The sequence below is a fragment of the Schistocerca americana genome, chromosome 1, assembly GCF_021461395.2.
Source record: "Schistocerca americana isolate TAMUIC-IGC-003095 chromosome 1, iqSchAmer2.1, whole genome shotgun sequence".
NCBI classification, from domain to species: domain Eukaryota; kingdom Metazoa; phylum Arthropoda; class Insecta; order Orthoptera; family Acrididae; genus Schistocerca; species Schistocerca americana.
The window spans coordinates 853,865,030-853,881,439 of NC_060119.1; the positions used below are offsets into that span (position 1 = coordinate 853,865,030).

Genomic DNA, 16,410 nt, shown 5'->3' on the forward strand with positions numbered 1-16,410 from the left:
GGGTTTACATCTGAGCTCTTGATATTCATGCAAGATACAGAAATATATGAACAGAATACTGCGCTGCGGTAGGCAACGCCTATGTAAGACAACAAGTGTCTGGCGCAGTTGTTAGATCGGTTGCTGTTGCTACAATGGCAGGTTATCAAGATTTAAGGAAGTTTGAAGATTGTGTAATAGTCGGCGCACGAGCGATGGGACACTTCATCTCCGAGGTAGCGATGAAGTGTGGATTTTTCCGTACGACCATTCACGAGTGTACCGTGAATATCAAGAACGCGGTAAAACATCAGATCTCAGACTTCCTGTGACCGGAAGAACGCTGCAAGAACACGACTAACAACGACTGAAGAGAATCGTTCAACGTGACAGAAGTGCAACCCTTCCGTAAATTGCCGTAGATTTCAGCGCTGGGTCATCAACAAGTATCAGCGTGCGAACCATTCAACGAAATATCATCGATGTGGGCTTTCGGAGCCGAAGGCCCACTCGTGTATCCTTGATGACAGCACGGCACAAAGCTTTACGGCTCTCCTGGGCCCGTCAGCACCGACCTTGGACTATTGATCACTGGAAACACGTTGCCCGGTCGGACGAGTCTCGTTTCAAATTGTATCGAGCGTAAGGACGTGTACGGGTATGGAGACAACCTCATGAATCCACGGACCCTCCATGTCAGCAGGGGACTGTACAAGCTGGTGGAGGCTCTGTAATGGTGTGGGGCGTGTGCAGTTGGAGTGATTGGGACCCCTGATACGTCTAGATACGGCTCTGACAGGTGACACGTACGTAAGCATCCTGTCTGTTCACCTACATCGATTCATGTCCATTGCGCATTCCGACGGACTTGGAAAATTCCAACAGGATAATTCGACACCTCAACGTCCAAAATTGCTACAGAATGGCTCCAAGAACACTCTTCTGCGTTTAAACACTTCCGCTGGTCACCAAACTCCCCAGACATGAATATTATTGAGCATATGTGGGATGCCTTGGAGCGTGCTGTTCAGAATAGATCTTCACTCTCTCATACTCTTATGAATTTATGGACAGCCTTGTAGGATGAATGGTGTCACACTACCTCAGACAATAGTCGAGGCCATGTGTCGTGCCGAGGCACGTCTGCTTGCTTGGGGTGGCCCGCACGATATAAGCAGGAGTACCAGTGTCTTTGCCACTTTTATGAATTAGATTGGGAGGGTATATCCCTATAAGAATGACCGCAAAATGTAAAAAGCAGACACAGCTATGAGAGAGCGTCTTGTTGTGATGGAGAATGGCTGTGGCTGGGCAGGAATGTATATTTTAACAGCTAAATAAGAGGTGAGGCCATACTGGAGCTGAGCTTGGAGGAGCCATGCAAGTATCGCCGTGTCATCAATAGATGGCGGCACCTTTGAGCCTCCATGATTGGTGGACATTGTGGGTACAAGAAATAACACGTCCTCAGAACAGCGAGCAGGTAAACTTATGCTTGACATGTATTCTGGAAAAAACCCATGGGTTAAAACCCTCGGCGAGAAAAGTGAAAAAGGAAACCGCCACTGGTGAACTGAGTGGCCAGCATAAATATTACATTAGACTTAATTCAATAAAAATTGAACTCGACTATTTACAAAGAAGACAGCTACATAATTATAAAGCCAAAAATAAGACAATTACATGGATAAAAACGCGCCCTCGATCGGAAAAGTAATTCTTAAGTTATTTAATACCAAGGGATTTGTAACAGAGACGATTTGAAATCAATATCTTAACAAGCGGTTTTCGCAAAGTGGGTACAAATAGGGCTCATCGAATGCTATCATAATATCGTAATAGATCTCTTATAAGCGTCACATAGTTTAAATTACTGGCTAGAAAGTGCGTTCTGAGCGTAAAAACCTGAATTGTTACCAGAATTATTAACAGAACATTGAAAGTAGCGGAATCATTATGAAGTAAGTCCAAAATATTGATGTATAAATGTATTTAGCTTAGTTTTTATTTATTAGCAACAAAACGGCGCAAAACAGCGCTTTGCATAACAAAATCACTATTACTGAACAAAACATTTGACCTGAAAAAAAACAACAACAATAATGGAAGGCTGAGATACTTTGCATGTAAAGTGATGCAAAACACACGCACATACACAAAGACACACACTCATACACATCCACGCGCGCACACGCACGCACACACACACACACACACACACACACACAGTAAACATCAATAGTTCTTAATTATATTCAGGGAGCCGAAAGTGTGTTAACATGATTCGTGGTAACCCTACAGCTTAAGTACCTGGCAGTCCTCTTGCACCTGGTCAGTTGGTCAGCTGGACGTATTCGGATTTTGATAAATAGGAGAAGTAACACATATGTATGAGAGCCGAGGAGGTCGAACGGACCTGTGATATTCACGCGTGACGATGGCGAACACTTCGAAAGTTTGTGAATTCATAATAATTCGCACCAGGCGAACTATAGTCCGATTAAAATTACTTGATAGTTGACACATCGGCTGCTGGTTACCGCTCAACACACAAACACGGCGAGTCACTTTATAAATGCTGTTCATGTGCAACGCGGAGCAACGCTGGAAGTGACCGTAGCGAGTTACGTCGGAAATGCGAGGTGCTCAGTCGACAGCTGATTTTAAACGACCAATGATTGAACTGCGTCAGACGACACATTTTGTAGCACTGAATTTAAACTCCTGTTCCAAGCTAACTACAAGCTAGTGATGATGTGCAATGCATCCGAGAAAACGGCGGTCTACAATATACGGCAGAACTAAAATCACCATCGCTTTGTTCACGGCGATTAAAGCTAACCTCTACGAGCAAACTGCAGACAGAAAAAAATTCAGTTTCAGCGCTAAGAGCAAACTGTTATTTGTCGCTATCAAGTTACCTGAAACCATCCACACACTGGCTGTACAAGCTGCGCGTTACCAACCGATGGGCAGTACATGTTGGCACTAGGTTGCAGAATATACGGGCCATAGACAAATTACAAACGTACAAGGGTGACAGCAAGAGAAATGAGAGCAGATAAAAAAGTCAGTATGATGATGAAAATGACACGCCAAAGAATCAGAAATAAAAAGATTACGTTTAAACCTATTAATTGCCTAAAAATAATAATCAAACTCTTTTGATTAGAGTTAAAAATGAAAAAACTTCGAACACGAGTTTCAAACCTACAATCTTCTAAAAGGCAGGTTATACGCTAACTATTGTGCAACACCACAACACTTTGTTAAGTGGTTATACACTATTGGCCATTAAAATTGCTACACCACGAAGATGACATGCTACAGACGCGAAATTTAACCGACAGGAAGAAGATGCTGTGATATACAAATGATTAGCTTTTCAGAGCATTCACACAAGATTGGCGCCTGTGGCGATACCTAGAACGCGCTGACATGAGGAAAGTTTCCACCCCATTTGTCATACACAAACAGCAGTCGACAAACGTTGCCTGGTGAAACGTTGTTGTGATGCCTCGTGTAAGGAGGAGAAATGCGTACCATAACGTTTCCGACTTTGATAAAGGTCGGATTGTAGGCTATCGCGATTGCGGTTTATCGTATCGCGATATCGCTGCTCGTGTTGGTCGAGATCCAATGACTGTTAGCAGAATATGGAGTTGGTGGGTTCAGGATGGTAATACGGAACGCCGTGCTGAATCCCAACGGCCTCGTATCATTAGCAGTCGAGATGACAGGCATCCGCATCGCATGGCTGTAACGGATCATGCAGCCACGTCTCGATCCCTGAGTCAACAGATGGGGACGTTTGCAAGACAACAACCATCTGTACGGACAGTTCGACGTTTGCACCAGCATGGACTATCAGCTCGGAGACCGTGGCTGCGGTTACCCTTGCTGCTGCATCACAGACAGGAGCGCCTGCGATGGTGCAGTCAACGACGAACCTGGGTGTACGAATGGCAAAACGTCATTTTTTCGGATGAATCCATGTTCTGTTTACAGCATCATGATGGTCGCATCCGTGTTTGGTGACATCGCGGTGAACGCACATTGGAAGCGTGTATTCGTCATCGCCATACTGGCGTATCACCCGGCGTGATGGTATGGGCTGCCATTGGTTACACGTCTCGGTCACCTCTTGTTTGCATTGGCGGTACTTTGAACAGTTATGCTACGACCCACGGCTCTACCCTTCATTCGATCCCTGCGAAGCCCTACATTTCAGCAGGATAATGCACGACCGCGTGTTGAAAGTCCTGTACGGGCCTTTCTGGATGCAGAAAATGTTCGACTGCTGCCCTGGCCAGCACATTCTCCAGAAAAAAAATGGTTCAAATGGCTCTGAGCACTATGGGACTCAACTGCTGTGGTCATAAGTCCCCTAGAACTTAGAACTACTTAAACCTAACTAACCTAAGGACAGCACACAACACCCAGCCATCACGAGGCAGAGAAAATCTCTGACCCCGCCGGGAATCGAACCCGGGAACCCGGGCGTGGGAAGCAAGAACGCTACCGCACGACCACGAGATGCGGGCATTCTCCAGAACTCTCACCAACTGAAAACGTCTGGTCAAGGGCGAGCGAGCAACTGGCTCGTCACAACACGCCAGTCGCTAGTCTTGATGAACTCTGGTATCGTGTTGAAGCTGCATGGGCAGCTGTGACTCAATGCCCAGGCGTATCAAGGCCATTATTACGGCCAGAGGTGGTTGTTAAGGGTACTGCTTTCTCAGGATCTATGCATCCAAATTACGTGAAAATGTAATCATATGTCAGTTCTAGTATAATATAATTGTCCAATGAATACCCGTTCATCATCTGCATTTCTTCTTAGTGTAGCAATTTTAATGGCCAGTAGTGTACTTCAGTTGAGTAATAAATGATCATTAAGGTGTTACACTGACGCGCGGTACTGACCGTGTGAAGGTGTCGAGGGCGGTGATGTAGCGGTTGAAGGCGGGAGTGGCGACGAGCCTCCAGAGCGGCAGCCGCAGCTCGACGTGCGCCACCAGTGGGAAGAAGTCCTTGATGGCGGCCAGGATGGCGCGCGGCTCCTCGCGGCTTACCGCGTCCGCAGACAGGCAGCCCAATCGGCGGTCCAGCGCCACGCGCGCCACCGCTGCGCGCACACACTTCACCTGTTTACTCAGCCACACTTCATTGTACACTGATGTGACAAAAGTCATGGGATACCCCCTAACATCGTGCAGGACCACCTTTTGCACGACATAATGCAGCAACTCGACGTGGCATGGACTCAACAAGTCATTGGAAGTTCCCTGCAGAAATACTCAACCATGTTGCCCCTACAACCATCAATAACTGCGAAAGTGCTGCCAGTGCAGAATTTTGTGCACGAATTGACCTCCCGAATATGTCCCATAAATATTCGATGTGATTCACGGTGGGCGACCTGGGTGGCCAAATCGTTCCCCCGAACTGTTCAGAAAATTCTTCAAACCGATCGAGAACAACCGTGACCCGGTGACATGGCGCATTGTCATCCACAAAAATTACATCGTTATTCGGGAACATGAAGCCTATGAATGGCTGCAAACGGTTTCCAAGCAGTCGAACATAATCACAGTCAATGATCTGTTCAGTTGGACCAGAGGATTCAGTCCATTTCATGTAAACACTACTCACACTGAAAGTTCCTGGCAGATTAAAACTGTGTGCCGGACCGAGACTCGAACTCGGGACCTTTGCCTCTAGCGGGACAAGTTCCCTAACAACTGAGCTACCCAAGCACGATTGGCGCCCCGTCCTCGCAGCTTTACTTCCAGCACCTCGTCTCCTACCTTCCAAACTTTACAGAAGCTCTCCTGCGAACCATGCAGACCTAGCACTCCTCAAAGAAAGGATATTGCGGAGACAAGTTTGGAAGGTAGGAGACGAGATACTGGCAGAAGTAAAGCTGTGAGGACGGGGCGTGAGTCGTGCTTGGGTTGCTCAGCTGGTAGAGCACTTGCCCGCGAAAGGAAAAGGTCTCGAGTTCGAGTCTCGGTCCGGCACACAGTTTTAATCTGCCAGGAAGTTTCATATCAGCGCACACTCCGCTGCAGAGTGAAAATCTCATTCTGACCACTCACACTATTATGAAGCCACCACAGCTTGCACACTGTCTTGTTGACAACTCTGGTCCGTGGCTCTGTTTGGTGTACGCCACACTCAAACCCTAGTATCAGATCTTACCAAGTGAAATCTAGACTTATCTGGCCAGGTCACGGTTCTCCAGTCGTCTTGAGTCGTCGATTACGTCACTAGCCCAGGAAAGGCGCTCCAGGTGATTTCGTGCTGTTATCAAAGGCACGCGCGTCAGTTCTCTCCGGCCATATCCCTTTAACGACAAAATTCGCCACACTGTCCAAACGGATACGTTTGTCGTACATTTCACATTGATTTCTGCGGTTATTTCAACCAGTGTTGCTTTGTCCGTTAGCACTGACAACGCCACTAAAAGCCGCTGCTCTCGATAGTCAAGTGAAGACCGTCGGTTTCTGCGTTGTCTGTAATCTTGTATTCTAGGCAGACTCCTGACACTGTAGATCTCGGAATAATGTATTACTCAATGATTTCCGGAATGGGATGTCCCATGCGTCTAGCCCCAACCACCATTCCGCGTTCAAAGTCTGTTCAGTTCCCATCGTGCGGTCATAATCACATCGAAAACATTTTCGCATGAATCACCTGAATACAAATAACAGCTCCATCAATGCACTGCTCTTTTATTCCTTGTGTACGCGATATTACCGCCATCTGTATACAGAGTGTTACAAAAAGGTAAGGCCAAACTTTCAGGAAACATTCCTCACACACAAATACAGAAAAGATGTTATGTGGACATATGTCCGGAAACGCTTAGTTTCCATGTTAGAGCTCATTTTAGTTTTGTCAGTATGTACTGTACTTCCTCGATTCACCGCCAGTTGGCCCAATTGAAGGAAGGTAATGTTGACTTCGGTGCTTGTGTTGACATGCGACTCATTGCTCTACAGTACTAGCATCAAGCACATCAGTACGTAGCATCAACAGGTTAGTGTTCATCACGAACGTGGTTTTGCAGTCAGAGCAATGTTTACAAATGCGGAGTTGGCAGATGCCCATTTGATGTATGGATTAGCACGGGGCAATAGCCGTGACGCGGTACATTTGTATCGAGACAGATTTCCATTACGAAGGTGTCCCGACAGGAAGACGTTCCAAGCAATTGATCGGCGTCTTAGGGAGCACGGAACATTCCAGCCTATGACTCGCGACTGGGGAAGACCTAGAACGACGAGGACACCTGCAATGGACGAGGCAATTCTTCGTGCAGTTGACGATAACCCTAATGTCAGCGTCAGTGAAGTTGCTGCTGTACAAGGTAACGTTGGCCACGTCACTGTATGGAGAGTGCTACGGGAGAACCAGTTGTTTCCGTACCATGTACAGCGTGTGCAGGCACTATCAGCAGCTGATCGGCCTCCACGGGTACACTTCTGCGAATGGTTCATCCAACAATGTGTCACTCCTCATTTCAGTGCAAATGTTCTCTTTACGGATGAGGCTTCATTCCAACGTGATCAAATTGTAAATTTTCACAATCAACATGTGTGGGCTGACGAGAATCCGCACGCAATTGTGCAATCACGTCATCAACCCAGATTTTCTGTGAACGTTTGGGCAGGCATTGTTGGTGATGCCTTGATTGGACCCCATGTTCTTCCACCTACGCTCAATGGAGCACGTTATCATGATTTCATACGGGATACTCTACCTGTGCTGCTAGAACATGTGCCTTTACAAGTACGACACAACATGTGGTTCATGCACGATGGAGCTCCTGCACATTTCAGTCGAAGTGTTCGTACGCTTCTCAACAGCAGATTCGGTGACCGATGGATTGGTAGAGGCGGACCAATTCCATGGCCTCCACGCTCTCCTGACCTCAACCTTATAGGGGCATTTGAAAGCTCTTGTCTACGCAACCCCGGTGCCAAATGTAGAGACTCTTCGTGTTCGTATTGTGGACGGCTGTTGATACAATACGCCATTCTCCAGGGCTGCATCAGCGCATCAGGGATTCCATGCGACGGAGGGTGGATGCATGTATCCTCGCTAATGGAGGACATTTTGAACATTTCCTGTAACAAAGGGACAACGTGTTTGAAGTCACGCTGGTACGTCCTGTTGCTGTGTGTTTCCATTCCATGATTAATGTGATTTGAAGAGAAGTAATAAAATGAGCTCTAACATGGAAAGTAAGCGTTTCCGGACACATGTCCACGTAACATATTTTCTTTCTTTGTGTGTGAGGAATGTTTCCTGAAAGTTTAGCCGTACCTTTTTGTAACATCCTGTATGTGCATATCGCTATCCCAGGGCTCTTGCCACCTCAGTGTACGGCACAGCTAAAACTCAGCCTGTGCCATAGCGGCAAATGAGGACGGCTGTATCTGTTTCTCTAAGAAAGCATCTAATTCAAGATATTATTCGCAGTTGTCAGGTCAGAAGAAGATGTGCGCTTTGAAGAAATGAATCGTCAAATCGTGCCGCAAATGTAACTTATATTTGCATGGCAAGTGCTTTGTGCAGTTTAATACACAATTATTTTATGTGTTATGTTCCTTTCCTACCTAATATTATTATTCCAGAATGAGATTTTCACTCTGCAGCGGAGTGTGCGCTGATATGAAACTTCCTGGCAGATTAAAACTGTGTGCCCGACCGAGACTCGAACTCGGGACCTTTGCCTTTTGCGGGCAAGTGCTCTACCATCTGAGATACCGAAGAACGACTCACGCCCGGTCCTCAGAGCTTTATTTCTGCCAGTATCTCGTCTCCTGCCTTCCAAACTTTAGGAGACGAGATCCTGGCAGAAGTAAAGCTGTGAGGAACGGGCGTGAGCCGTGCTTCGGTAGCGCAGATAGTACAGCACTTGCCCGCGAAAGGCAAAGGTCCCGAGTTCGAGTCTCGGTCGAGCATACAGTTTTAATTTGCCAGGAAGTTTTAATATTATTATTGTTCATAATCTGTTATAACAAAGTCTGATTATGAAGTTGATTAGCGTGACATTTTTTATTTTGATAATTCTTGTTCCATAGTAGTGTACAACTTTATGTGCCCATTGGTCATTGTTGGCCAACAGTGAAAACCTCCTTTCAGAACTGACAACTACAAATGAGTGTTACAGTTGTTATCTGTGGCCACTAATAAATGATACACTCCTGGAAATTGAAATAAGAACACCGTGAATTCGTTGTCCCAGGAAGGGGAAACTTTATTGACACATTCCTGGGGTCAGATACATCACATGATCACACTGACAGAACCACAGGCACATAGACACAGGCAACAGAGCATGCACAATGTCGGGACTAGTACAGTGTATATCCACCTTTCGCAGCAATGCAGGCTGCTATTCTCCCATGGAGACGATCGTAGAGATGCTGGATGTAGTCCTGTGGAACGGCTTGCCATGCCATTTCCACCTGGCGCCTCAGTTGGACCAGCGTTCGTGCTGGACGTGCAGACCGCGTGAGACGACGCTTCATCCAGTCCCAAACATGCTCAATGGGGGACAGATCCGGAGAACTTGCTGGCCAGGGTAGTTGACTTACACCTTCTAGAGCACGTTGGGTGGCACGGGATACATGCGGACGTGCATTGTCCTGTTGGAACAGCAAGTTCCCTTGCCGGTCTAGGAATGGTAGAACGATGGGTTCGATGACGGTTTGGATGTACCGTGCACTATTCAGTGTCCCCTCGACGATCACCAGTGGTGTACGGCCAGTGTAGGAGATCGCTCCCCACATCATGATGCCGGGTGTTGGCCCTGTGTGCCTCGGTCGTATGCAGTCCTGATTGTGGCGCTCACCTGCACGGCGCCAAACACGCATACGACCATCATTGGCACCAAGGCAGAAGCGACTCTCATCGCTGAAGACGACACGTCTCCATTCGTCCCTCCATTCACGCCTGTCGCGACACCACTGGAGGCGGGCTGCACGATGTTGGGGCGTGAGCGGAAGACGGCCTAACGGTGTGCGGGACCGTAGCCCAGCTTCATGGAGACGGTTGCGAATGGTCCTCGCCGATACCCCAGGAGCAACAGTGTCCCTAATTTGCTGGGAAGTGGCGGTGCGGTCCCCTACGGCACTGCGTAGGATCCTACGGTCTTGGCGTGCATTCGTGCGTCGCTGCGGTCCGGTCCCAGGTCGACGGGCATGTGCACCTTCCGCCGACCACTGACGACAACATCGATGTACTGTGGAGACCTCACGCCCCACGTGTTGAGCAATTCGGCGGTACGTCCACCCGGCCTCCCGCATGCCCACTATACGCCCTCGCTCAAAGTCCGTCAACTGCACATACGGTTCACGTCCACGCTGTCGCGGCATGCTACCAGTGTTAAAGACTGCGATGGAGCTCCGTATGCCACGGCAAACTGGCTGACACTGACGGAAGCGGTGCACAAATGCTGCGCAGCTAGCGCCATTCAACGGCCAACACCGCGGTTCCTGGTGTGTCCGCTGTGCCGTGCGTGTGATCATTGCTTGTACAGCCCTCTCGCAGTGCCCGGAGCAAGTATGGTGGGTCTGACACACCGGTGTCAATGTGTTCTTTTTTCCATTTCCAGGAGTGTATTTATGTGAAAATCATATAACATAAAGACAAAAAAAAGGTTCTGGACATATAATGGTTAAAGAAGAGCCACAGCAAAAATTGACCACGCAGAGTGTTATCAGAACTACGACAGTAACCCAGAGTCTCAACTGCATTGTTTGTGTATTCCCACGTGTCTGTCTGAGAAAGCGAGTCACTATTCCTCCAAATGAAGTATGTGTTGAACTCAGAAAGATGAGAGGAGGTTAGCAATTTCCATCACAGATCTTGAGCAGTTGGAGGGATTCTACTCTGAAAGTTTTTTGTGGTACGGCAGAGTCATATTTTTAAATTTTTACGAGCTCTATCTTTTTATCAACCACTAGTTTATATCGCTCACATAATTCTTTACTGTCCTGTTCGTTTTGATTAAGACAGGTATGTTTTAACAGCCTTCTTAAACACAAAAAATTATTTACTTTAGTTTATAGTCGCAATTTTTTTGTTTTGGCTACTGGCTTCTAGTTTCGATACCAACCAGCGTTATCAAGACATCAGAACATCCTATAAACAAAACATTTCCGTACATAGTCAAAATCATAATGTACTAATCATTTATCATAGTAAATGTCTGGTACAGATTGAAGCCTTGAAATACAGACAGTCCCTTGTCCCTGTCTTGCACTTGTCATGCCCGCTTCCCAAGTAGCTGTGTCACGTACTAAAAGTAAAAGCCAATGCTATACTTTAAACAGGTCTAAATTGCGGACAGAAGTGATAAGAATACCCGATATGAATAGAATTTCTCTATTCTTCTTGAAAAAGAGTTGTTGTTGTGGTCTTCAGTCCAGAGACTGGTTTGATGCAGCTCTCCATGCTATTCTATCCTGTGCAAGCTTCTTCATCTCCCAGTATCCACTGCAACCTACATCCTTCTGAATCTGCTTAGTGTGTTCATCTCTTGGTCTCCCTCTACGATTTTTACCCTCCACGCTGCCCTCCAATACTAAACCTGTGATCCCTTGATGTCTCAGAACATGTCCTATCAACCGATCCCTTCTCCTAGTCAAGTTGTGCCGCAAATTTCTCTTCTCCCCAATTATATTCAATACCTCATTAGTTATGTGATCTACCCATCTAATCTTCAGCATTCTTCTGTAGCACCACATTTCGAAAGCTGCTATTCTCTTCTTGTCTAAACTATTTACCGTCCATGTTTCACTTCCGTACATGGCTACACTCCATACGAATACTTTCAGAAACGACTTCCTGTCACTTAAATCTATACTCAATGTTAACAAATTTCTCTTCTTCACAAACGCTTTCCTTGTCGTCGCCAGTCCACATTTTATATCCTCTCTACTTCGACCATCATCAGTTATCTCGCTCCCCAAATAGCAAAACTCATTTACTACTTTAAGTGTCTTATTTCCCTCAGCATCACCCGATTTAATTGAACTACATTCCATTATCTTCCTTTTGCTTTTGTTGATGTTCAGCGTATATCCTCCTTTCACGACACCGTCCATTCCCTTCAACTGCTCTTTCAGGTCTTTGCTGTCACTGACAGAATTATAATGTCATCGGCGAACCTCAAAGTTTTTATTTCTTCTCCATGGATTTTAATTCCTACTCCGAATTTTTTCTTGTTTCCTTTACTACTTGCTCAATATACAGATTGAATAACATCGGGGGTAGGTTACAACCCCGTCTCGCTCCATTCTCAACCACTGCTTCACTTTCATGCCCTTCGACTCTTATAACTTCCATCTGGTTTCGATACAAATTGTAAATATCCCTTCCTTGCCTGTATTTGACCCCTGCCACCTTCAGAATTTGAAAGTGAGTATTCCAGTCAACATTGTCAAAAACCTTCTCTAAGTCTACAAATGCTAGAAACGCAGGTTTGCCTTTCCTTAATCTATCTTCTAACATAAGTCGTAGGGTCAGTGTTGCCTCACGTGTTCCAACATTTCTATGCCATCCAAACTGATCTTCCCCCAGGTCGGCTTCTACCAGTTTTTCGATTCGTCTGTAAAGAATTCGTGCTAGTATTTTGCAGCCGTGACTGATACTTCGGTAATTTTCACATCTGTCAGCATCTGATTTCTTTAGGATTGGAATTATTATATTTTTCTTTAAGTCTGAGGGTGTTTCGATGGTCTCATACACCTTGCTCACCAGACGGTAGGTTTTTGTCAGGACTGGCTCTCCCAAGGCTATCAGTAGTTCTAATGGAATCCTGTCTGCTGTCTACATCCGTGGTCTAGTTTCGACTTAGGTCTTCCAGTGCTCTGTCAAACTCTTCATGCAGTATCATATCTCCCATTTCATCTTCATCTACATCCTTTTCCATTTCCATAATATTGTCCTCAAGTACATCGCCCTTGTACGGACCCTCTATATACTCCTTCCACCTTTCTGCCTTCCCTTCTTTGTTTAGAACTGGTTTTCCGTCTGAGCTCTTGATATTCATACAGGTGGTTCTCTTTTCTCCAAAAGTCTCTTTAATTTTCCTGTAGGCAGTATCTATCTTACCCCTAGTGATATATGCCTCCACATCCTTACATTTGTCCTCTATGCATCCCTGCCTTGCCATTTTGCACTTCCTGTCGATCTCATTTTGGAGACGTTTGTATTCTTTTTTGGCTGCTTCATTTACTGCATTTTTATATTTTCTCCTTTCATCAATTAAATTCGGTATCTCCTCTCTTACCCAAGGACTTCTACTAGGCCTCGTCTTTTTAGTGCCTTCACTATTTTATCTCTCATAGCTACCCATTCTTCTTCTACTGTATTTCTCTCTCCTATTCCTGTCAATCGTTCCCTAATGCTCTCTCTGAAACACTCTAAAGCCTCTGGTTCTTTCAGTGTATCCAGGTCCCATCTCCTTCAATTCCCACATTTTTGCAGTTTCTCCAGTTTTAATCTGCAGTTCATAACCAATAGAGTGTGGCCGGAGTCCGCATCTGCCTCTGGAAATGTCTTACAATTTAAAACCTGGTTCCTAAATCTCTACCTTACCATTATATACTCTATCTGAAACCTTCCAGTATCTCCAAGCCTCTTCCATGTATACAACCTTCTTTCATGATTCTTGAACCAAGTGTTAGCTATGATTAAGTTATGCTCTGTGCAAAATTCTACCAGGCGGCTTCCTCTTTCATTCCTTACCCCCATTCATCTACTACTACGTTTCCGCCGGCCGGTGTGGCCGTGCGGTTAAAGGCGCTTCAGTCTGGAACCACGTGACCGCTACGGTCGCAGGTTCGAATACTGCCTCGGGCATGGATGTGTGTGATGTCCTTAGGTTAGTTAGGTTTAATTAGTTCTAAGTTCTAGGCGACTGATGACCTCCGAAGTTAAGTCGCATAGTGCTCAGAGCCATACTACGTTTCCTTCTCCTCCTTTTCCTACTATCGAATTCCAGTCACCCTTGACTATTAAATTTTTGCCTACTTTCACTATCTGAATAATTTCTTTTATCTCATCATACATTTATTCAGTCTCATCATCATCTGCAGAGCTAGTTGGCATATAAACTTGTACTAATGTGGTAGGCGTGGGCTTCGTGTCTATCTTGGCCAAAATAATGCGTTCACTATGCTGTTTGTAGTGTCTTACCCGCACTCCTATTTTCATTCATTATTAAACCTACCCCTGCATTACCCCCATTTGATTTTGTATTTATAGCCCTGCAGTCACCAGCCAGAAGTCTTGTTCCTCCTGCCACAGAACTTCACTAATTCTCACTATATCTAACTTTAGCCTATCCATTTCTCTTTTTAAATTTTCTAACCTGCCTACTCGATTAAGGGATCTGACATTCCACGCTCCGATCCGTAGGACGCCAGTTTTCTTTCTCCTGATAACGACGTCCACCTGAGTAGTCCCCGCCCGGACTTCCGAATGGGGGGACTATTTTACCTCCGGAATTTTTTACCTGAGAGGAAGCCATCATCACGTAACCATACAGTAAAGCTGCATGCCCTCGGGAAAAATTACGGCCATAGTTTCCCCTTGCTTACAGCCGTTCGCAGTACCAAAACAGCAAGGCCGTTTTGGTTAGTGTCACAGGGCCAGATCAGTCAATCAACTAGACTGTTGCCCTCCAACTACTGAAAAGGCAGCTGCCCCTCTTCAGGAACCACACGTTTGTCTGGCCTCTTAACAGAAACCCCTCCGTTGTGGTTGCACCTACGGTACGGCTATCTGTATCGCTGAGGCACGCAAGCCTTGCCACCAACGGCAAGGTCCATGGTTCATGTAGGGCGGGGGGGAGGGTGTAAAAGAGTAACAGTGTAAAAGACGTTTAAAAAATAATAAAAATATCATAAAATTTGAAATGGAAGGAAATCCAGAACAAAAGAATTATTAACTGTCTCCGCTCTAATAAAACAAAAAACTCTTTTACATCGTGCCCTTTTTTAGAAGAAAAAAGAAACACTGCCGATAGGGGGACTCGAATCGCTACTGGACGTAATTTAGATCTATTTAAAGCATAGCATTAGCCTTTACTTCAACTACATGACATGCCTACCTGGCAAGTGAGCATAACGACTCAGCACCACGGGTAAGGGGCGTCTATATCCTGAGGTTGCACTCTGTTCCATGCGTTTGTTGTCATAGATGTTTCGTAAATTTTGATTTTAGCTATATACCGTAATTATTTGACCATGCAGTGGCCTGATGATGATACTTTGTACCGAAACCGGTAGCCAGTAGGCAAAATAAAAGTAAACTGTAACTATATTCTAAGGCAAATATTTTTTTTCTCATTGTGTTGGTCGCTGTTCCATTTCCTTGAGCAATTCATAATGTAGTTTGCTTCTACGTTTACTGGAACATTTTTGCTTCTATTGTGGTATATTTTCACTCCTATTACTTCGCTATTAATTATGATTCGCTATTAATATTGCACAACCTGTATACGTAGGCTGCATCTATTGGAATGTTTTTAAATTCGTTGCTCCACTTTTAGTAACCCTGTTTACACTAAGTGATCAAAAGTATCCGGACACCTGGCTGAAAACGACTTACAAGTTCGTGGCGCCCTCCATCGCTAATGCTGGAATTTAATATGGTGTTAACCCACCCTTAGCCTTGGTGACAGCTTCCACTCTCGCGGGCATACGTTCAATAGAAGGTTTCTTGGGGAATGGCAGCCAATTCTTCAAGGAGTGCTGCACTGAGGAGAGGTATCGATGTCGCTCGGTGAGGCCTGGCACGAAGTCGGCGTTCCAAAACATCCCAAATGTGTTCTACAGGACTCAGGTCAGGACTCGGTGCAGGCCAGTCTATTACAGGGATGTTATTGTCGTGTAACCACTCCGTCACAGGCCGTGCATTATGAACAGGTACTCGATCGTGTTGATAGATGCAATCGCCATTCCCGAATTGCTCTTCAACAGCGGGAATTAAGAGGATCCTTCAAACATCCATTTAGGCCTGTGCTGTGATAGTGCCACGTAAAACAATAAGGGGTGCAAGTCTCCTTCATGAAAACGCGACCACACCATAATACCACCACCTCAAAAAATGGCTCTGAGCACTATGGGACTCAACTGCTGTGGTCATAAGTCCCCTAGAACTACTTAAACTTAACTAACCTAATGACAGCACACAACACCCAGCCATCACGAGGCAGAGAAAATCCCTGACCCCGCCGGGAATCGAACCCGGGAACCCGGGCGTGGGAAGCGAGAACGCTACCGCACGACCACGAGATGCGGGCTCCCGCCACCTCAGTATTTTACTGTTGGCACTACACACGCTGGCAGATGACGTTCGCCGGGTATTCGCCATACCCACACCCTGCCATCGGATCACCACATT

The 16,410-nt window shown here is 45.9% G+C and overlaps 1 protein-coding gene across 1 annotated transcript in view; it reads right to left on the minus strand.

Annotated features, from left to right (window-relative positions):
- LOC124594647 (probable cytochrome P450 49a1) overlaps window positions 1-16,410 on the minus strand; it is a 142,498-nt gene that overhangs the window by 66,554 nt on the left and 59,534 nt on the right. The window contains exon 6 of the mRNA XM_047133020.1: window positions 4,906-5,107. Coding sequence (XP_046988976.1) covers window positions 4,906-5,107 — 202 coding nt within the window. The remainder of the gene's footprint in view (window positions 1-4,905; window positions 5,108-16,410) is intronic.